This window comes from Pungitius pungitius, chromosome 2 (genome assembly GCF_949316345.1).
Source record: "Pungitius pungitius chromosome 2, fPunPun2.1, whole genome shotgun sequence".
NCBI lineage: Eukaryota > Metazoa > Chordata > Actinopteri > Perciformes > Gasterosteidae > Pungitius > Pungitius pungitius.
In genome coordinates, this window is record NC_084901.1 from 3,374,114 (window position 1) to 3,396,229 (window position 22,116).

Consider the following 22,116-nt stretch of genomic DNA (forward strand, 5'->3'; position numbering starts at 1 on the left):
ACGGCAGCGAGTAATCGCACAGCTTCAGTGTGTGAATAAAACATTTATCAAGGCAGCGGCATTTCTCTCTCTCTCTCTCTCCCTCTCTCTCTCTCTCTCTCTCTCCCTCTCCCTCTCCCTCTCCCTCTCCCTCTCTTCCTCTTCCTCTTGCATCACAATGAAGGGGAAATCCCTCCGGTGGAAGCTGCTGCTTTACGGAGACGTAACTAACACGGGGCAAAAGTTTAGTGTGCGCACACATGCAGGACACACACACACACACACACACACACACACACACACACACACACACACACACACACACACACACGTGCGTTGAATGACCGCACACTACCCCCGAGTTGGGTTTGAATTCAAGGGTTTACATCACAATAATTACTAATTATAATACAGAGCTTCTGTGTATTTTCAATCATCATCATCATCATCATCATCATCATCATCATCATCATCATCATCATCATCCTCTTCATTGCTTGGGTTGTTCCGCCAATCAAGCTGTAACAATTGCACATTTAGGAACTGAACTCTGCTCGTCCTGCCTTTGCCCAGGTGGTGCGCATGCTGGTGAGCGCTCACCCCAACCTCATGACCAGCCACACCCGCCGGCACACGCCGCTGCACCTGGCCGCGCGCAACGGGCACCGCAGCGCCGTGCAGACGCTGCTGGAGGCCGGCATGGACGTCAACTGCGTGGTAAGATGGCGAGCGAGCGACCGAGGGGGGGGTGGGGGGTTTGGGGGACGGCGGTGTATCGCCGGAGGATCAAGCGGATCCCTGGCAGAGACTACAGAGGCCTCATGGGCAGAATTGAGGGGCCTGTTGTCGGTTGCTTCTTAATAAATGTAAAAGGCGTCTTAAACAGGAAGTAGTACTTCCTCACGTAAGCTGCTCACATCGAGATGTGCGGATAACATCATTAGACACTTGTGAAACCTTTTTGAGATACCGTTGTGGTTGTTTCCTCGGCGAATAGACTTGGAGGTGGAAGTTTAACGATCCTGGTTTGCAATTATATGTTCAACAGAATTAGGTGTCGAGTGAGCACACCTCCTGAAATTCCTCTTCTCTGCTGTAAGAGAACATTTTAAAAAGCTGCTGTCGAAGCTCTGCTTTGTTTTCTGTGTAAATAATCCACCAAAGGCACAAATGCTCCGCAGATTCTCCCTTTTGAAAGTGTTTGTGTGTGTGTGTGTGTCTCAGAGAGCATATATATGCATTGCATGCCTCCCATGGTGTGGTGATGGAGAGGGATGAATAATTGATTGGGAGGAAAGATTGAGAGAGCAGCAGGAGGATGAAGAGGAGGAGGAGGAGGAGGAGGAGGAGGACAGGCTGTTCCTGAGAGGTCCGATTTACTCACAGCACTTCATACGTCTCACTTACGGCCGGCTCACTCTCCCGTCACGCTGTCCGCGCCGCTCTTCTCCTCCTTTCGTTTACGTTTGGTCCCCCCCCCCACCCCCCCCCCCCCACACACACACACACAAACCCGCTTGCAGCCCTTTTCGTGAGACCTCGTCAGATAACGGCCACGCTTTGCTGCTTCCTGCAACGCGGCCTTCTTCCTCCCCTCTTTTTTCCCCTCCGACTGTTTGACTCGCTGTTGCATGTTCCAGCGTAAATCGTGTTTTCTATAATCGATCGCTGCACATGTTTAAAATGCTTTATTAACTACATCGCGACGACCGCTTCCTCTTGTCTCCCATGCTGATGAGAATATATGAGGAAGAACCCGCTGCGCTATTTTTTGTAAATTCACTGATGACGGCAGAGCCTGGACACTCGGGGGACTACTCGCAGATGGCCGTCTTTTGAAATTGTCGCCAGTGGAAAGGTGTGTGTGTGTGTGTGTGTGTGTGTGTGTGTGTGTGTGTGTGTGTGTGTGTGTGTGTGTGAACGATCGTAAAGGTCAGTAATTGGAGTCGAGCCATATAGGTCTGCCTGAGTGTGAATGAATAATTTATGAAAGCAGTTCTGTCTCTCTCTCTCTCTCTCTCTGAATGTTTCCATAGTAATGAGGGGAAATCCCCATGGAGGAACCTGCTGCTGGCATGGGCAGGTGGCCAACAGCGCAGGGCAGAAGTTTAGTGTAAACACACACACACACACACACACACACACACACACACCTCCCACCTTCTCGAAAAGTTCAACAGCTCCTGACAGCAGCCATGACACAGCGAAGTCCTCCGCCGTTCACTCCCTGCATCGCCGCCCGATCGCTGTGGGAAGTGGGATGGGAAGTGGGATGGGAAGCGGGATGGGAAGTGGGATGGGAAGTGGGATGGGAAGCGGGATGGGAAGTGGGATGGGAAGTGGCGTTGAGATGGAGTTAAATTTCCCCGTGGCGCCCCGTCAGCTGTCGTCCAGATAATTCGTCTTTATTAAGGAGCTCGGTTCGGTCCGGGACTTCATCCGTGTGGTTCGGGCAGCCGGCCGTGAAGGATGCGATGGTGTCAGCATATGTATGTTGCAGAGTGTGTGTGTGAGTGCGTCTCTGGGTAGGGTGTGTATACATACGTGCATGTGATGTGCGACTCAAGTCTCCGCCGGTGGGGATTCTAGCATCAAGGTGTGTGCACGGCATTCTGCACAGCCTTCCGCCATGGTTTCCACGTGTTGCATCATACTGATTTAAAGGGTTGATACGGGCCGGGCCGTGGCGAGCTGCGTCTCCACGCCGCCGCCCCCCCCCCCCCCTCCCCCCCGCTGCTCGAGTGGCGGTTTGAGTGACGCGCTGTTTGCAGGCCCAACAAAGACGCGCTGCATCGGATCGCCTTCTAATCCCCGGGCTTTTCCTCCTCATTTCTTTATTTTTTCGGGTTTCTCCCTAAAATCCACCTGTGTGCTTGACGTCTATGTGTGTGTGTGTTCACTCGTTAGCGTGATGCAGCATCGCCCCCGCTCTGTGTGTGTCCCTCTCCTAGACGGAGAACGGCAGCGCCCTCCACGAGGCGGCTCTCTGTGGGAAGACGGATGTAGTTCGCCTCCTGCTCGACTCAGGTGGGTCTATAAATACACCCACAAAAATATATATACTGCAAACTCTGTGCTTTTCAGCTCGGGGCTCGATGCTCGAGTGTTTTTTTTTTTTTCTCCTCTCTGGACTGTGGGTGGGATTCGCCCTCAGGTGAACTCTCAGCTAAAGAATCCAAGACCTTCAACTTAACTTTTGCTTTGGCATTATTTAATTTTTTCCCCCCAGTTTTTGTTGTCGCTTTTTCTCTTTTCTAAGCTCAGCTTACAGGTTGCTATTAGGTTCATGTTTACTGGTAAGAATTCTCATCTCTCACCTTTTTTTTTTTAAACACCAAGCGTCATTGGAAATTCTTCAGTTCTCTCTCAAGATTTTTGAGTTTCAAATAAAAGCCCAAAGAACAAGAGGAAAGAAGTGACCGTTACTTGTTTGTGACATGTGTACAAAAAGTAGTTGGGAATGAGTGAAAAATGCTACTTTTCATCAGGTCCAAATGAGCTTTCTCTTACCTTTGGTTCATATTTCATTCGTGGCGCCCAGCAGAGTGACTGGAATGTCATTTTTTTTTTTTTTTTATTATTATTTTTTTTTCTCTGATGAATTTGACCCACTCGCGCAAGAAGGGATTAAAAGTGTGAATCGGGGGATTTACTGTAGAGGAGAGATTTTTTTCTTTCTGTTTGCATGCTCGAGTTAGTGAAAAAGCCTTCTTTGTTGTGTACGCGTTAGTCTTACTCGCTCCGAGCCGGGTCCCGGCTGTGTTGTGTTGCCCCTCGGTTGTTTGTGTGGTGTACTGTACATTTGTTTGTGTTTGTGTGTTTAAGAGATCGACACTAATCTCCGAGACAGCCAGGGGAGAACAGCCCTGGAGATCCTGAGGGAGCATCCCGCCCCGAAATCCCAGCAGATCACTGCTCTCATCCAAGGTAACACACACACACACAAACACACACACTGTGAATTTTGAGGAATATTTGCATACAGTAAATGTAGAGATTTAAAGAGACAGTGTGCATTCGTTTAACCGTTTTTTAAGTAGAGTTTAAAGGCTTTCAGGTGCGATGGTGTTGACATTAAGATCATGAAGGTGTCAAAGTCACAGGTGGTTCATTCAGTAGGTGAAGGTGAGTGCCAGAGTCTGGCAGAGATGGAATCCAAAAAACTTTGCGGTAACTTGGAGGCGAATCTGTACACAGAAGCACCATAAACAACATACGACACAAAGCTGACATTAAGCATCTGATACACACACACACACACACACACACACAGCTCTCATCGACCTCGTTTCCAGCTTCTCAATGTCAGCATCGCTTTTGTTGCACGTCTTTTCCTTCTGTGCAAACACAGATTTTTCCAATGAAACTCCCGAGCCTTGTGTTTCGTTTTATTTCACATTGTCCCGCGCGCAAAAGAAATAAGTTTCCCCCATTAAAACCGTGCAAAGGATTCACCAGAAAGCAGGAACTGAAGTGTAAATATGTATCCCGGGCCAATTGGAACTGTGTGCTCTCGCTGCTAGAGAACAGGGACACAGCTGTAGGTAATTAATGGGGCGGTATAGCAGCGATCAAAATGTCACGTTTATGAAGCCACAACAGTCTACTTCCGATGTGCACGGATTCATGTCGGCCCGACTACAAACTGAACCTTTCAGACAAAGTGAACATAGCGTAGCATTTAGCATTCTGGTGCCTCCAAGGTTTAATGCCTTCTCACTTGAACTTCAGCCAGCATCCTTTTTGAATTCTGCTTCTCGGATAAGAAACAGTCACTGAATATAAGCAAATATGAAGTGAACGCTGCTTTTACACAAATTGAAAGAGCATTTGAGGTCTAGAAAGACTTTTAGAGGCATGAATAGACCATCTTTTGAAATGTCAAAAATCCTTTATGATGGTCGATATTGTTGTGGAATAGCTGCCATCCGAATCTAATCTCAGTAAACCAGAGATTTGGACCTCAGCGCAGATACAAGACTGTGTGTGTGTGTGTGTGTGTGTGTGTGTGTGAGGCTTGAAGGAGGAATGGCGAGATGCAGAAAGGAGACAGCTGTGACTTGGTGAAAAGATCAGCTGCGTGCCATTTGCTGTTTCGGAGTGGAGACGCAGAAAAGGATGCAGAGGGAGGAAGGAGGAGGGAGGGAGGGAGGGGGGGGGGGGGGGCAGCTGAGGGACTTTCTGCGTCGGTGCCATGAGATTCTCATTTGAATTACGGCGCACGACTCATCCCGCCGCATGCATTGGTTAACCGGCCCCTTCACGCTAGTTATATGTTCTGTAGTTTCTTCATATACAACTGAAGGAGGGCTACGGGAGGCGGTGAGGGGGGGGGGGGGCGCCAGATACAACTGTCAAGCAATTAGACGGCGTCAAATGACTCTGATGCACTTCCCCCCTTTGTGTAATTGTATGCAAACGTAGTTGTGTGTCATAACTATCCCGCATGCATGCCGGGCCCCATGGTGGTGCAAACACTCATTAATAGCATCCCTCATTACGGGTCTGCAGGGAGTCTGGCCCGCGATTAGAGGCTTCAAGTTTCTGACACACATGAACCCCCCCCCCCCCCCGCCCCCACCTCTCACTGTTCTAACCCCCCCCGCTTTGGGTCTGCCTCTCTCCACGTCTCTGTAGAATACACCATGGACCAGATGGAGGGGGGGAGCATCTTTGAGGAGCCCGTCCGGAAGTGTCCCGTCCCTGCACCCAGAACCTCCGTTCCCTCGCCCTCGGCGTCCCCCTCCCTCAGGCACAAGAGTGAGTGTACACAATGGTCTGTGTGTGTGTGTGTGTGTGTGTGTGTGTGTCTGTGTTTAAATGTTGTTTTGTGATTGAGGGGCCAGCAGTATAGATTTTAAAGAACTGAAAAGAAATAGAGATATGTTTACGAATAATCCTGAACATATCATAATCACCCTAAGAAATTATTATTATTAAATGATAAGGGAATAATAAATATATTTTCAAAGATCATAATTTTTTGTTGTTTTACATTTTAGTAGCTCCTGTGGCTCTGTTTCCCTGTGCAGCGCTGCCCTCTGTGTCCTGGGCGTCACATTGCACCCGGCCGAGTTCCTGTTTTTTATAAACCACCATCTTCTTGCCTCTTATCTTACTGTTTTTCTGACATTCAAACGTCTCCTCCTCCTGCCCCCCTCCTCCTACTCCCCCCCCCCCCCCCCCCCCCCAAGACGACGCTGTGACGAGCGAGCTGTCCAAACTGCTCCACGAGATCAAGAAGTGCCGGGACAGGGACTACTCCTTCGAGGAGCTCTGTCACACCATCTCCTCCCACTCCGTGGACAGCTTCGGCAGCGGGCGGCTCTCGGACGAGGATCGACCCAACGGCACCCTGACCCGAGTCAAGGTACCAGGTTCCGCCGACTCGAACAGCATCCAGCGGACCGTAACTATGTGACGAGCCGTGGAAAGTTCACACTGGGGCGGCTCTCCAGGGTCTTATTTTATCCTACAATAACGTTTACCCCTTCTTCTTCTTCTTCTCGGTACCATGTACATACACACCTGCTGCCTTTTATACACCCCCCCCCCCCCCCTCCACACCTGTCACACCTGTGTCTGCTGTGTCCGGCCCTAAGAAGTCAGCTCTTCTGGTTCTTGTGTAGCTTTTAAAACGGGTGTTGTCTTGTACTTTGTCTATTCTGACAACAGGGGGCAGTGTCTGACCGACCCACGCAACTGACTTCTTCAAATCGGGTGTTTTTTTGGGGGGGGGTTGAACCGAGCAGCTCCTTCCCCAGGCTGCTTTAGAATTGTAAGGCAGACGTTGTGCTTCTTGACCTTGGGGGGGGGGGGAGGGGGGTCTTCTGACTAGTTGCTCTCTATGGACTGAAATGCCGTCTCAGTCGCACACGGAGGGAATGGATCTATGGATCGGTTTGAATAGTGGTTCTGGAGCTGAACCGTCTCACTCTCATCGCGTTGTGAGCCCGCCGGAGCCCCCCCCCACCCCCCCCCCACCCACCTGAGCCTTTAGACCACACACTCACACAAGAAGCATCTAAAGTCTGGGCCTTTCTCTCGCTTATTTACAGAAAGTCTGTTTCAATTATTATTTCTATTTCTCTTCACACACTCTCTCACACACACACACACACACACACACACACACACCTACACCTCTGTGGGGTAATTGTTTTGACACTGATCAATAGCTCATCATCTTTTCCATTTCTGTAATCGGCTGTGTGTGAAAGCAAGCCGAGGAGTGTTTCCCCCACAGTTTGTTGACCCCGGGCTTCAGATGACCTCCGGGGTCATGCAATCTGTCGCCTGCAGACGAGCCAGTGAGTGAGTGAGTGAATGAGTGTGCACCTCAGTACCGCAAACTACCTACCATGACCTGGTACCCGTGTAAACAAAACAACAATTGACCTTTTAAAAAAAATTTATTTTCAAACATTTTGACTTTTTTTCTAAATACATTTTCACCTAATTTTAAAAAAAAAGTTTCCTTTTTTGCCTTTTATATTATATATATATATATATTTTGTTCCATGACAATTTTTGACCTCAAGTATTCCATTTACAATGACATAGAAAAGAGGAAAATATTTTAATATTTTTTCAAATGTCACTCTGCAGTCACGTCTTACAGCTCGTAATTGGGCAGCGTTTTGTTTTTCAGCCACATGCGATCACGGTAAGGTCATGCTAACAGGCTGCTAACAGGCTGCTAACAGGCTGCTAACAGGCTTACGGTGACGGAAGGTCTGCTCATCAGCTGCTCGTGCCTCATTTGTTTTTTTTGTTTTTGTTTCTTTGTCACCAGAGAACAAGAAGCCTGGAGTCTGAGCTCTTGTGTGTTAAACAAATCCTGATGGCCTTTAACTCAAAGGGTCTCTCGTGCTCAGCTGCTGTAATATTGATCATCCATGCAGTCCACAGTGATCCATTATTAACAGCCTCCTTTTTCATTGAACACGGCTGACACATCTGAATGTGACTGTAATGCAAGGACTTCTGTCCATGCGTGGGGGGGTGGGGTGGGGGGGGTGGCTTTTGCAATCCGGGGGCGAGCGGTGACCTTTTGGTTCCAGCCTCATTTTCTGCCTCCAGTCCAGTTGCTGCTCTTTAGTATTTTTTTTTCTCCATCTGTAGCTCACAGGTGTCCCCCGGCTCCTCTTTCTAACATGTCCTCCAAAGCTCCTTCTCTTAATCCGATTTATTTGCCCCCTCCCCACCTCACCTGCTCTCTTTAAACCCCCCCCCCCCCCTTCCTAAAGATGATTTTTCTCTCAATGCAAACACTTTAAACGATGCGTCAAGTTGCCTGACGCTAAGATGAGCATCAGGATCTAAAGTAAAGGGCACTGAAGCCCAGAAAAAAAAAAAAAGAAAAGCCGAAATCCCAGAAGTTTTGATTTGTGTTGCCGACCTTTTGAGTGACGTTTCAACTGTCAAAATGACCGTAAATGTCTGCTGAATACGGCCTCTTTAAATCGTCTCTTTTCGTCTCTTTATTTCATCCACCAGTTATTTCCTAGCGATTTAATCATTGATTTCTTTTTGTCGTTTTTGTGCGCGCAGCGTCCGAGCCCCCCTCTCGCTGTGGCCCTGGAGGAGGAGGAGGCGGAAAAGAGCTGCGGCCCCACTGGATTCTGGGAGGCGCTCACACCCTGCAACGGCTGTCGCAACCTGGGCTTTTCAGGCCTATCGCAGGTACACACACACACACACACACACACACACACACACACATAATGACACGTAAACAGGCTAACCTTAACACTTGGTCTAGACCAGTGATTCTCAACTGGTGGGTCGCGGACCCGTTGTTAGTGGGTCGCGGGCCTTTGCATGGGAAAATAAAAATTCATCCTGTGATTTTATTTTGAAGGGACTTTTTCTAATGCAGCGGAGTGTCGTTTTTTTTTGCCTCCGTGTTTCATCCGCACCTTCGATTGTGGATCTGATACTACATCTGAGCCGATGAGATCACATGAGAGGAGAGACTAACTAAATGTTGCAGCGGCACACGGGAATAAATAGCAGAAGATAAATGCTCGTATTTCTCACCGAACCAAAAGCAAGCATTGATTTTTCTGTCAGACCGCTCGGGTGAAACCGCTTCACGTGACACGCAGCCATCTGGTTGATATTTGCCTTCTGGTCTGTGATTCGTCAATAATTCGTAAAGGCAACACTCGTCATAATCATACTCATGAGCTCGAGGCCACCAATTGTGAGTCCTTTATTTGGGGTCAAAAAGTGAGTCAGCAACAGGATTCTCCTTTATATGTTTACCCTTCCCTCAAATATATTTATACATATTTGTACATATTCTGTTTTTTTTTTTATATTTTACATTGGCTTATTCTTATTTATTATATTATTTCCAAGTTCTGTTTTATTCCAACTTTGTTCTCTTGTTTTCATTTCATTAGACTTTTTTAATTTATATGAATATACACTGTACAATGGTTCCCAGTAAAACACTGTACATTAGTAAAACAGGTCGATATGTATTGTCTGTGATGTGATGTTAGCTGAACTGTATTTTGGATGGATTTCCAGAGGCAGGGAGAGGTGGAGGTCTGTTATGTACTGTAATCTTTTTTTGAAATGTACCATAATTCATGCACTTGTAGCGCATGTAAAGTGTGCATGTGGTAAACTGGAGTGTTTGAAAAGTGGGCCCTAGTCTGAATGGGGAGACGAATTGTTTCATTTGAAAGTCTATCGGCTCAACGAGGCCGCTTTGAAGTGGTGAAAAGGGAAATATGTTTATTATCCGTCCGGGAAAAACGACGGAGAAAGCTCAATTCAGCTTTTCTTTAATCCTGTGCATCTTTCACACCAGATAACCGAAATACTGAAGAATGCACCGCATACTGCATGAATTGTGAATTCAAGTCTTCTTAGGAAAAACCTCCCTGATGCCCAGGTGTGAATCTCCTTCACTTCACCCCGTGTGTCTGCTCCTCTCCTTCCCTCCTTCCCTCCTTCCTCTCCCCTCAGCCCTCCGCGTGCTGCGTATGTATAAGTGTGCTTAAGTGTGCTTAAGTGTGTGTGTGTGCGCGCGTGAAGGAGATTGTTTAGCGGTGGGACGTGAGCTGCCTCAAACAGCGGGACATGTGACATTGGCAACACAACGGACCCTGTGTCTCGTATGCTGGCAGCCTTCCTGCACGACTGGCTCGCTGCCTGGAGAGGTTTGCACCTGGACGGGTGTGTGTGTGTGTGTGTGTGTGTGTGTGTGTGTGTGTGTGTGTGTGCGCTTAATTTGTTTGTGCCCAGGAAAAAAAAGAATAACCACCCCATGCATGTCAGTTTAAATGTGTGTGCATGGCTTCATTCTGTGTGGGTGGGTTTGTGTATGTTTGTGTGGCTTCATAGAAGATGAAGAATAAGGAGGAGGAGGAGGAGGGAGGAGGAGAGTGAGGAGTCGAGTCGTTATCACATAATTCAGCGGTGCTAATTTGAGTTAACATGAAGAGAGCAGCCTGTGCGTCCCCTCTGAGGACGAACCCCTTCTTCCCATCATCCCGCACAAGAGCCTCCAGCCTAATACCTTTTTATTCTCTCATCCCTCTCGACCTCATGCTCTCTGGTCCATCTTTCTCTCCCTTTATGTCTCTGCAGAAATGCCTTAACCTGCCTGAGTGATGTTGACCAGCTGTCATTCAAAACTGTCACTCACAGAAAGGATTCCGGCTCTTTGCACTTATTTTAGACTGTATTTCAAGTACTTGTTTTTGAAGTTAGGGTGGTTTGAGGTATCTGTACTTTATGTATCAGCAGTAATTAGGTTACTTCTGTGGACGGCGTGTGAGGTGGAATAGGCTCGAAGCAGTTCTCCCTCACGCGGAGCTGAAGCCTTTATCTCTCTTCAAAGCCACAAGGCTCCTTTCGACAGAACAGAAGCCGCCATTCGTAAACTGGACCGAGGCTGCGTTGGCTTCACTTCCCCATCGGAAAGCGAGTGTCTCGCAGCAAAGTAAGGCAGAGGAAATATTCTAAATATAGAATATTGATTTTTCTTAGGTGAGCTTTTTCTGTCCCCTGCAGCACATTGTTCAGCTTCCGTTCTGATGCTTCCGTCTGCTTCTCCAAAATGGGGGCGGGCAATGTGTGGACCTTTTTATATTTGCAGTGCAGAGTGTTGACACTCGACGTCCCTTTCTGCAATGAGGACGCTTTCTGTTATTCGCCCTGAGGTATTTGGCTGGATCTCTGTCGGGGGGGTAAAAATGTGCAAAAAAGTAAATTTCATAGTTATCGGTTTCAGAGGTAAGAATCACAATCAGAGGTTTTTTTGAGTTTGTTTTTCTTTTTATTGTCCCGGACTGTGAAATACAATTATACAACCTGCGATACACTCCCAAGCCTTCAATTGTTGGGTGTAAATTAATATGAGCCTTTTCCAGATATTATACTTAAAGCACCATTACCTTTTGGGGGTTTTTGTACATAATGCAGTGAAATAGAACAGCGATGTAAAATGATCCAGAAATAAGTCGAAGTGACACCTCCGTTGAAACAATTCCAACAACTAAACAATTTAAATGTCAAGAAAAAAATGCTCATTGCATTAGCCTGCATCATCCTAGGCGTCTCTAATAGACTTGCAAAGGATTGTGTTTCTGTGAGTGGAAGTGTGCACGTGTTTCTGTGAGTGGAAGTGTGCACGTGTTTCTGTGAGTGGAAGTGTGCATGTGTGTCTCAGCAGGTGCACTCGCAAAATACATGAATGTGATGATTAGCGCGTCGGTGTTTGCATACCCACGATTCACCTGTCAGACACGCATTAGTTTATTCAGATAAACAGAACGAGAGCGGCGTGTCTTTAGCGTCACGTGTGTGTGTGTGTGTGTGTGTGTGTGTGTGTGTGTGTGTGTGTGTGTGTGTGTGTGTGTGTGGTGCATGCAGGCATACGTGGCTGCATAAGGACACTTTCCTTACTGTGAATTTTCGTTGCCAGCCGCAGGTTTCCTCCCACCATCGCCATGCGGGCACCGGCTGACGCCAGAGTCTGTGTGTGTGTGTGTGTGTGTGTGTGTGTGTGTAGGTAGGTAGGTAGGTGGAGGAGGTGGTTTCCTCTGCCGCCCCCACCACTTTGACCAACAAGTTCAAACCTCCCCTTGGAAGCAGCATGAAGAGGGAAAAGATGAAAAGATGATGAATAAATGCAAAAAAACCCCCCAAAAAACATTCAGATTCAGAGAGGACAGCGGGGTTGCTAGGCAACACAGGAATTCATAAGTAATCGGTCGTGGGATGTCCACCATTGACAAAACTCCGTCGCCACCCTCGGCAGGCCGTCAGAGCGGAGCACATATACAACCACGTCAGCCTTTTCCCACCATGTCGAGCTATGCTCTCTTTACTCCACCTTTTTGGCTTTTTCCTCCTTTATTTTTTCTGCCTCCATCTTTCCCTTTGCAGTCACTTTCTTTTACATTCGAGTTTCCCTTCCTGCAAGGAGGGTGGCGGCTGACCTTTAATGCTTTCAGCCCGGGTAGTTTAATGCACTTAATGGGTTGGGGGGGGGGGGGGGGGGGGAGCACGATGACTCGTGACGCTGTTGAGGAACGTCAGAGGCAGGTGTGTCTGAGCGAGATATTACGTGGGGAGCGTTTGAAGCCTCCGGGTGCCCCGTGGGAGAGGATTCAGATATTATGTAAATGTTTCATAATGTCTGATTTGAATAGTACAACATTGTTGAGATTTAGACTTTAGTGGCCTAATGTATTTAAAGCAACAGCTTCACACTGATCAGCTGTTTAGCTCGGGTCGAAGTCTGAGTGCAAATGTGTGTAATGTACATTCATCACATTGCAAATTGAGGACGTTTCTATCTTCATGTGGATTTATATTACATCATTAATGTAAAAACATCAAAATGTGGTCTAGTGGTCTCCATACACACTGCACATAGTGCTTTTATTTCCAACTTCTGCTGCTCTGTGTGACCCCCCCCGAGATGAGATGCGGCACTTAATTCTTCTTAATGGCTTCATGCCCTGCAGAATCTGCAGCTATATACTGCCTACCTGTCAACCTAACCTTCAACACACACACACACACACACACACACACTCCCACTGATCTTCAACCGAAGACCCGATGCTTTGGTTGTACTGCACACAGCCGTTATTACCCTGCCCTTGAGCAAGACCCTGTGACCTTAGAATGCCCCCAAAGAGCCAACAGGGCGATAAAATGCGTCTGTTTGTGTCCGAACCAAGCGCAGTGATTGAGGTGTGTGTGTGTGTCATCTTGCTCCAGTGTTGATTTAAATGTGGAGATATTGTTTCACCTGAAACACTGCATTGTGACGCAGACGATAATTCAATTTTCAGAGCTAACGATGTTAGCTCACACTTGTTGCTTCTCCGCCCCGGCAGGACGGTTATGGAAAGACGGTGTGATGCAGCGTTGCCCCGACGCGATCAATACAGGTTCCTTCCATCTGTAATCGTTAGTCTGAGAGATGTGTGCGTCGGTATTTTGGTGTTAGTTATCTGAGGTCTAATGGATTATATTCTGTTCTGCAAGTACGGCAGTGCCTCACAGGAAGCGTATTGAGTCATTAGTCGCGACGTGCTGCAGTGCCTTTGATGAGAAGAGTTTGAGCTGCGTAATCTCTTGTATAAATGTCATGCATAGTGTTAATTTATAGTCGTTCACAACCTCCAAAAAATAAAGCTTTTAAAAATCAAGGGCAGAGCAGCCACTTGTGTGTGTGTGTGTGTGTCAGATTCAAGGATGCTGTGAATCTGAAGGGAGCAGTAAGCGTCCTCTAAAACAATTCCCTTTTATCACTATTGAGATATAAAACACCCATAAAGATGTTTGTCACTCTAAAGCCTTTTTGTTATTGTTTTTATTGTATGTTTTCTGTTTAATGGAAAGAAGTGGAATTGAATATAACAGAAATCTTTTTTTTTTTTTTTAAATCTGGGGCGCAAAGTGTCTTTTAATCATTTTGGGTTTTCTGGCTTATCTGCATTCTGCAGCGCGCACAGAGAATCAGACGGAGGGGTTTAGCGCTCTCAAAGGAACCCAAGTGAAGGTCTATTTTTCGGTGAGAAGGTTTGACCCCCATAGTCGTGGAGTATATTGATGGGAAGGCAATTTAGAACCACCAAACCATTAAGAGTAGAAGCACTTCTCTCGGGCTCCAGTGGCATTAAATCCTGGTGCGGTGGAAGGTTGTCTTTAAACGAACCCTCTGCTCACCTGGGCTTTCTGATCCGCTCCTCCAGGCGGCGGATGAAAGACTCCCACTCACCTCTGCACGTGCACACAAAAATAAACGTGCAAAATAATCATTTTGAGCAGGATCAACAGTCCTGCCTGTGGATTATCTCGACCCGTTTGTTGCGTTTGATTCACGCGCCATCTGGGTGTTGGACATCAGACTGCGTCCATGCAGCAGGACGACCTAGAACCTTCTATTCGTCCCTATTCGTGAGATCCCCCAGCTGCGCTGACGTGCTAACGCGCTAACCTAAGGTGCCAAAACGTGAGACCTGCCAAACGCAGCCACTGGGTACTAGCTGCGGACTCTGCAAATCCGGAGTCCCAAATCTTGTGTCCATGCTGAACGCCACTAGTCGGCGCCGTCAGTGAGATTTGGATTCATCTGCTCTTCTCGCCCCGGAGAAAGGAAGCTCAAGTCATTTTAATGTTTTGAACGCCGCAATCTTTCAGCATTTCTGCCCTCTGCCTCAGAGGGTTCCATTGTCCTTCCCCCAGTGTCCCCCCCCCCCCCCCCCCCCTTTTCTCTCTAATAGTATCCCCTCCGTCAGGAAATGCCAGCAAATTACCTCCTCTGTTCATATCTGATGGCCTGTGAACTCTGTGTACGCCGTCGCATGGGAGGCGATGGGTTTGTGTTGGGACAGTAAAGGGTTAGACAGAGAGAGGGTCGCTGCATTAAGGCCGTGTCACTGACATGACCAGAGCCAGCACACACACACACACACACACACACACACACACACACACACACACACACACACACACACACACAAAATACCAGCAGAGTCAGTAATGCCTCGCAATCGAAACTGGCACAGTAGAATAATCACATAAGCTGTCACATGATCACACACACGTCAACTGTCTCATGCAAAAAACCAATACACCATCACAGAGTCGCTTGGTCACATGCAGGCGCCGTCACACGCAAACACAAACACACACACACACACACGCACACACTGTGTAGCGTTTAATCTGCGCTCCGCAGTCGGGACACGAGCTGCATGCGACCTGCTAATTAGTGGCTGCAGTAGGAGGCCTCTGTTTGTGCGTCTCTCTTCCTGTTCGGCTGAGACACAAGTCTCTCTGTGTCCTATCTCTGCCCCCCTGAAAGATAGAGAGCCGTGGGGAGGGGGGGGAGGGAGGGAGACAGGGTGGAGGGAGGGACAAAGCCCGAGTGCGTTCTGTTGGTCGCTCACATCCAGCGGCGTGAAGCCTTTTCTTCCAACTTTTTTCAGAAATCGGGCCGAGCCCTCGAGGAGCGAGCGGGAAGGAGAGGTGAGACGCGTCGAAAAAACGTCAGGTGGCTCAACCAGATTAAATCCAACCGGTGTCTTATTTCTCTGTGTATTTGCTCTGTGTGTGTGTGTGTGTGTGTGTGTGTGTGTGTGTGAGGAAATCCTTGCTCCCTGCACCCGCTCATCCGTCTTCCCCTTCCCTCCGCGTGCTCCATTTCCTAACACGATGTTGAGTTTGATCTTTGCGCCCTTTGATCCAGCCGGGTTCAATTCCCCCCACCCCCCCCCCCCCCCCGGCCTTTTGTTTCCTTCTGTGCTTGGGGGTCGCTCTTTGTTGTTGTGTTGGGAGGTGCAGAGCAACGGGACGAATGACAGGTGACGGTGTGGCTGGTATTGGAGCCGGTGTCTTGTGGCTTTGCATTTGCGGGTGATTCTGTCACTTCCTGTTCTCCGACAATGCCCCCCCCCCCCCTGTCTGTGTTTGGGTCTCAATCTCACTTCCAGTCATTTGGAAACTTCACCTCGATTCTCTCTGAAGAACAACTGGTTTCGGTCTTGGTGGGATTTGGATTTGTTCTGAATAAGATGCTGATGCTGCTGTGTGTGTAACGTGTTGCTGCCATAGCGACGCCGTATCCCAGGAACTCATTTGCAAAGGCAAACATGTTTAGTAGGGATCTCGATGCCGCGCGGATTATATTTTCTGTCAAAAGTGTGAGGAATGGATTATTGTATCCGCCAAGAGAGACGGTAATTAATGTTTGATCATTTACTTCTTACTATATAATTCCCACAACATGTGCTAGCAGCAACCAGAGCTGGCTTTTGTTAGTTCGTCCTATGCGATTTACTTATATTTGTCTTGGGCTCCAAGTCGCTGCATTACACAACACCCTTGGCAGCATTACAATCCAAACGCACACAAAGAGCATCGCCATGCACAAACTAATGTGAAAACATTGGACCCTCTAAGGGCTGAATGTGGAGTTTTAGTCCATAGGGTGTTTGACTCTTAACTACACCATACTTTAATGGTATTACACTCTAAAATCAGTTTTATCACAATTTAGATAAACGCCCCGAACTGAATATGACGATGACTAACCGCCCCCTTTTCAATGCGCGCTGCCGGCTGGGGCTTTTCTGCAGGAGGGGCGAGCCTGCAGCGTCCCGCGGCTCCATCGCAGGCCTCTCGGCCTTCTTCTCGCGGCTCTGTGAGTGAAATGTGCAGCTAACCAAGCTGTCACTTCCAATCAGGGCCCCGTTGAGGCCCGGACACCTGCTGAGTGTGGGCATAAAAGGAACGGTGCCTCCATTAGCATGGTAATGGCAGTCTAATAGAGTGCTGATGGAGAAGTGGGGTGTGTGGGAGGGGAGGGGGGGGGTTAGGCCTTTTAATAAAGTACAATGTGAAATAAGTCCCAGATTGATTGCAGAGTGCGAGTGAGAGAAAATATCAAGGGGCTGATTGCTCTGTCAGCCGGAGTGACTGATCCATTTTGAGTTGGCTCTCTGCATTGTGATTGATGGCCCGGTGCAGTCTGGGTAATGTAGTTGCAGACGGTGACAGGAAGATCACTGGCTGCTGGATGAGTAAAAGAGGCTGGAGGGTGGGTGGGGGGGGGGGGGGGGGGTGCGTGAGAGAAAGCCCCTTCCTTACGCGGAGCTCTTGATTAAAAACCTTTCCAAATGAAGAGCTTTCGTCAAACTGCTGCAAGTCCCATTTTGTAAAGATCATTGAAGTATTTCATTGTGTATGCAAATTGTCGGCTTTCTGCAAATAGTTACAATAAGCCTCACAAACAGCATTCATTAGGAAATGTAAAGCAAGAGCATCCTTCATGTTGGTAGTTAATAAAACACTTTAAAAATTTCTGGGCTGAATTTCTTCCTTTTTTTCAGATAATATTTGTAATTAATTTACACATTGTATTTTTGTTTTGCATCAAGACAAAGGGAAATAGTTGCGCACGGGGATTAGATGGAGGCTTATTGGGCTTTGAGTGTACAACATCCTTTAACTGCATAAAAATATTTTGATTATCAAAGCATTTGGAGATTGCGATTAGCTCGCCTTTTTCTGTCTGCTTTATTAAAATGCTTTGATGCCACACGAGACGTGGACTGATTCGTCTTTGTTCTGAGACAAAGTAGCTGTGTTTTGATGGGTTTATCAAGAGTTTGTGTTGTTTGCGTTTGAAAGAATGTCCCGCTGTGTTTCTCAGCAGTTGTTTTGGGGTTTTATTCCTTATCTTCTTTCCCACCATGTGATGAGACCCTGAAGCCAGAGAGATTCCAACCACAACTTTCATCTAATAGACTGTAGTTAGGAAAGATGTCAGGATATTTTAAGGTTTTATATATACAACTTTTATGCAAGTTCAACATTTTCTTGCACATGAAACCCTTAAATCTACAAGTGGTGGACTTTTTCCCCCTCGTGAATCCACATAAGATATTCTCTTTATCTTTTCCAGTCCATCTATTTCGCAGCGGATGAATGTCAAGTGAAGCCTCGTTGATCCCATTCATCACAGGGAACAAAAAACCCCGTCTTGAAGGGATCGTAAAACTCTCCCAGATTGAAAAGGCGAACGAAAGAGCCTTTTTTACTTTCAGTGTTTGCTTTTGAACATCGGCCTAAATCCTTCATGGTAAAACCCGACCCGGGTGAGCGTGGTTGGACGCGATCGGCGGCCTTGAGCTGAACTCTTCTGCTTCTCTGTGTGCCCTCCTCCCAGGATTCAAAGCGCTCGGCGGAGATCGCGGCCTCTCCGTCTCTGGACGTTTTCCTGCCGGCGGACGAGGACGACCACTACGAGTCCGTGACCGCCGCCGTCACGCGGAAGCCCTGCTCGCTAGATATCAATCACCGGCTCAACGCCAGTCCACGCCACGGTAGGGCAACGCAGCCACGTGCACTTTCTGATTTTTCGCAATCACTCGTCACCTGACGCTTGGGCTCCTTGGCGGCGTCTTGGGCCGAAGCTGCCAAGTTGAAGGTTCATTCTATTTAGCAGATCCATGCATCATGTGGAATTGTCTGCTTTCACTTTCATTTCCAATGTTCATATCCAGCAGGTCCTTCCTTTTGTCGGTGGCGCGTATGCTCGCCTTCCACTGTGACCGCGTTTCCACACGAACGCCCCGCTGCTGTGATGATCACAGCTTCAGTGGGAGACGTAAAAAACCACCTGAATGCCAAGCGCATCGTTTGTTCAACTTCAACGCGAGCTCCGTGGCGATAGGCGGGTGTGGGTGAGCGTGAGAGTAGTTTTGTTCAGGGGGACTTTTTGGATGGGGTTTGGTTTAGTTTTTCAGATCAGATGTCAGATGTTCACGTGTGAAACGCCGATAAGGTGCTTTGAAGAGACACCGGAGGTTACAAGGTAAGAGTCTGAAGGATCTCTCCGGGCCTCTGCTGCCGGCCTTTCATCTTTGCTCCATGAGCTGGAACTCCGACCTATGACCCCGAACAGGGGCGGAGACCACAGAGTGCAGTGCAACAGAAGACCGTTTTCTATTCTCCTGAACACGGAGTGACCAAATCAGCTTTCTCTCAAAAGACACACGCGTGTATTTTTTTGGTCATTTGGTACACTTTGCGTTTGTTCGGCCCGTTTTTCCCGACACCCACGGCGACGCGCTGCCACGGCGTGTCCTCGCCTCCCGACTCAGTCCCTAGCGACGCTACACGCTGCAGGTTGTCACGGCAACTGCATCGCCAGCTGGTGATTCACCTGTACGTTGCCATGGGAACTGCATTGCTATTGACACCACCCCCCCCCCCCCCCCCCCTCCTTCTCCTCCCGTCTCGGACAGCGAGAGCCGGGGAGGTTAGATGATTTATGTCAAAGTGTCTTTTTGTAGAAAATTGCTTCGGTGACGCAAGTGAGCGGTGTGGGGGGTTGTGTTTGTCGTCGGCTCTCTGAGGGCTGTTACCTGGCCAAATGGGGGATGAGGTGTGAGACGGGGAGAGAGAGAGAGAGAGAGAGAGAGGGAGATGTAAACATGTCACGCGGGCGAGCGTCCGTGTTGTTGCTGAAAGTGGCTGCGAAAGCCGAGAGCTCAACAGGCCGCATATTCAGCCTCGTCCCCGAGAGACGTACGAGAGACGGACCATAAGGAGGGACGAGGAGGAGTGCGAGACGGACGGGGGGGGGAGGCATTACGCATCCGGTTGGGGGAGGTTGGCGGGTCGTCTCAGTCGTGGGGGGGGGGGGGGGGGGGGGGGCGCTTGTGACTCAAAGCGTCGGAGTCGGCCTACGAGAGGAGGCTCATGTGACGATGAGGGAACACGGGAAGAGACGGAGATGAGAGAGGAAAAGGGAGAAGAGAGACTTGGTGCACTGCAAAAAAAAAAAAAACCTCTCCAACAAATCATTTGGGCTGTGATTGAGTTTTCAAAGTGTCCCCGTTGGCAGATGTTTTATCTTGGAAGTAGGATGAAACGATTCCGTGCAATTCACTTCCAATGCTGATCAACAACAGAACACGTCGGAGTGAATTGTGCACGGTGAATGTTTCCACAGATGCTACAGCCTGTGCCCTCAGCCCCATCCCCACCGCCACCGCAGACATTTATTCTAAATGAGAATATTTGATCGTATGCATTTGAATTAATTTGAAGGCTTCCTGTGCAGCGGTTTGGGTCAATGATGTTTGCCTGAACTCGGAGTGGCGCGTACGGCTGGCTCCTCCCGCGTCGTCTCCAAAAAAATAACGCTGCATGGATGACTCAGCAGAATTAGTCTAGAACAAGGGGGGGACTGGGTGTGGATCTTCTTTTTGATTGCAAGCGTCGCCTGACGTCCACCTGTCCTGCGCTTCGACGTCCATCTGCTGACGGTCCCTCAGTCCAGCTGTCGGCAGAAACACCAGGGGACGGGCTGTCTGTGAAACTGACAAATAATTTCCCGCTCCATCTCTTTTATTTGACTTTCATTGCTCTTATCCTTTCGTCTTCTCACAGCTGTTGCCCTGAGATTGTCCACAACCCGTTGTCTTTGGACGACGCGTCCCGCGGGAACGTTCCAACGTCTCATCCGACGGGACAAAGTGAATGGAGTCTTTCTTCTTTGTAATGCAAAGCACGCCCGGGTGCATAATCGCAGTAATCGAGTCCCGTGGCAGTCATTTTGTACGTTAACTCGGGATTACACTCGGAGTATCAGGTGGATTCCTCTCCGATTGGAAATTAAATCCGTGCCAAATGAGGGAAAACTATTTCTGTCGTCCACCGAGGGACGTTTTCTCTGTTTTCAGGCCCGAAGCGTTTGCAGGGATCTTCTCTGTGACGGCTCTGCCATCGACGCTTTTCCTCCATTGCTCCATTTTTTTGGAGGTAACCGGGGATTTGTAACTGTGTCTAGAGCTCAGGGTGGGTGATTCTGAGGTGTGTGTGTGTGCATTGTAGGTGCAATGTGCTCCTGCAGGACGGTGGGGTGGTGGTGGTGGGTGGGTGGGCCGAGGAGAGACCCGCAGGCGGCACACCGCTCAGTGCTGCTCAGAGCTTCTGGAGAGGCCTCTCCAGATAAAGCCACACTCGTCTGCAGGTGGTGAAAAAGGACGCTGCTGAATATTGGAGCAAGCTTTTAATGAAAAAAAGGGTTCACCAGACGAGCAGAGAACTACGCATCGACAATTGACTTATGAATAAGAGAAACGCATTGCGCCCCTCAGCGGATACTCAAGTGATGTCGCTGCGTCTCACTCCATTTACCCCACCGGGGGCTCAGAGGGGCTAACGGCGGAACCGGAGTAAACTCCGGGGCTTCGCCGCCGAATGGGGGGGTCGAGGCCCATTGGCTCGTCGTCGTCGAGAGGAAGGCGATGGAGCATCTCGCCTGTCTCGTTAGGCACCGCGGGTTCACTTCCTGCGCCTCGCAGCCCTGCTTCAGCAAGCTGCGCAGCGCCTCTCGCAGCGCGCAGACCGGCTCGGCATCGCGCTTTGCACCAGACGCTGAACTCTTCACGCTGCTGGTCAAGCAAAGAATATCTGGATCCCGTGACACCTGTTGAAGTATTTCAAACACACACACACACACATGAACAAACCTGAGCATATGGATGTAAACCGTTTAGAAATGATACTCTGCAGTAATCATATCTCATTCACGTGTTATAAATATGCACCTTTATGCGTTTATACACAAACAAGGATCCCCTTTGGCAAGGAGTGAGCTCAAGGCAGATCCGAAGGAAGCACCGTTGCGCGCACACACACACACACACACACACACGCCTGCGAACACACGCACACATTTCACATTCATCATCAAAGCTTCAGTGTTAGGCTTATTTATCAATAGGACAATCCCTCTATCTCTATATATATCCCCCTGTCGCATCCTTCCTTTCCTCTTCTTCTCACAAAAGAAATCTATTCACGCCCACATTCAGTCACTGATTCAGCTCCAGGCTGCTCTTTGTGTGTGTGTGTGTGTGTGTGTGTGTGTGTGTGTGTCTGTCTGCAGCTGTGTATAACTGCACAACCCAAAGTCAAATCCAGGAACCTCCGTCTGGGTTTGCACACGCAGGCATGCACATGATGACAGAAAGATGTGCTGTGAAGCTCTGTCACTTTCCCTGAAGGATGTGTGTGTGTGTGTGTGTGTGTGTGTGTGTGTGCGCGCAGTCAGATGTAAACGTATGATACAAGATG

At 48.6% G+C, this 22,116-nt stretch overlaps 1 protein-coding gene across 7 annotated transcripts in view; it reads left to right on the plus strand.

Annotated features, from left to right (window-relative positions):
• Positions 1 to 22,116, plus strand: part of anks1b (ankyrin repeat and sterile alpha motif domain containing 1B) — a 114,630-nt gene that overhangs the window by 37,263 nt on the left and 55,251 nt on the right. For 6 of the 7 annotated variants that reach the window (XM_037460209.2, XM_037460207.2, XM_037460206.2 and 3 more), the window contains exons 5-11: positions 553 to 696; positions 2,931 to 3,006; positions 3,805 to 3,906; positions 5,617 to 5,739; positions 6,174 to 6,349; positions 8,533 to 8,664; positions 18,194 to 18,350. In XM_037460209.2, coding sequence (XP_037316106.2) covers positions 553 to 696; positions 2,931 to 3,006; positions 3,805 to 3,906; positions 5,617 to 5,739; positions 6,174 to 6,349; positions 8,533 to 8,664; positions 18,194 to 18,350 — 910 coding nt within the window. Of the gene's footprint in view, positions 1 to 552; positions 697 to 2,930; positions 3,007 to 3,804; positions 3,907 to 5,616; positions 5,740 to 6,173; positions 6,350 to 8,532; positions 8,665 to 15,387; positions 15,493 to 18,193; positions 18,351 to 22,116 lie in introns of those variants that run through there. The other variant, XM_037460213.2, reaches the window with a different exon arrangement.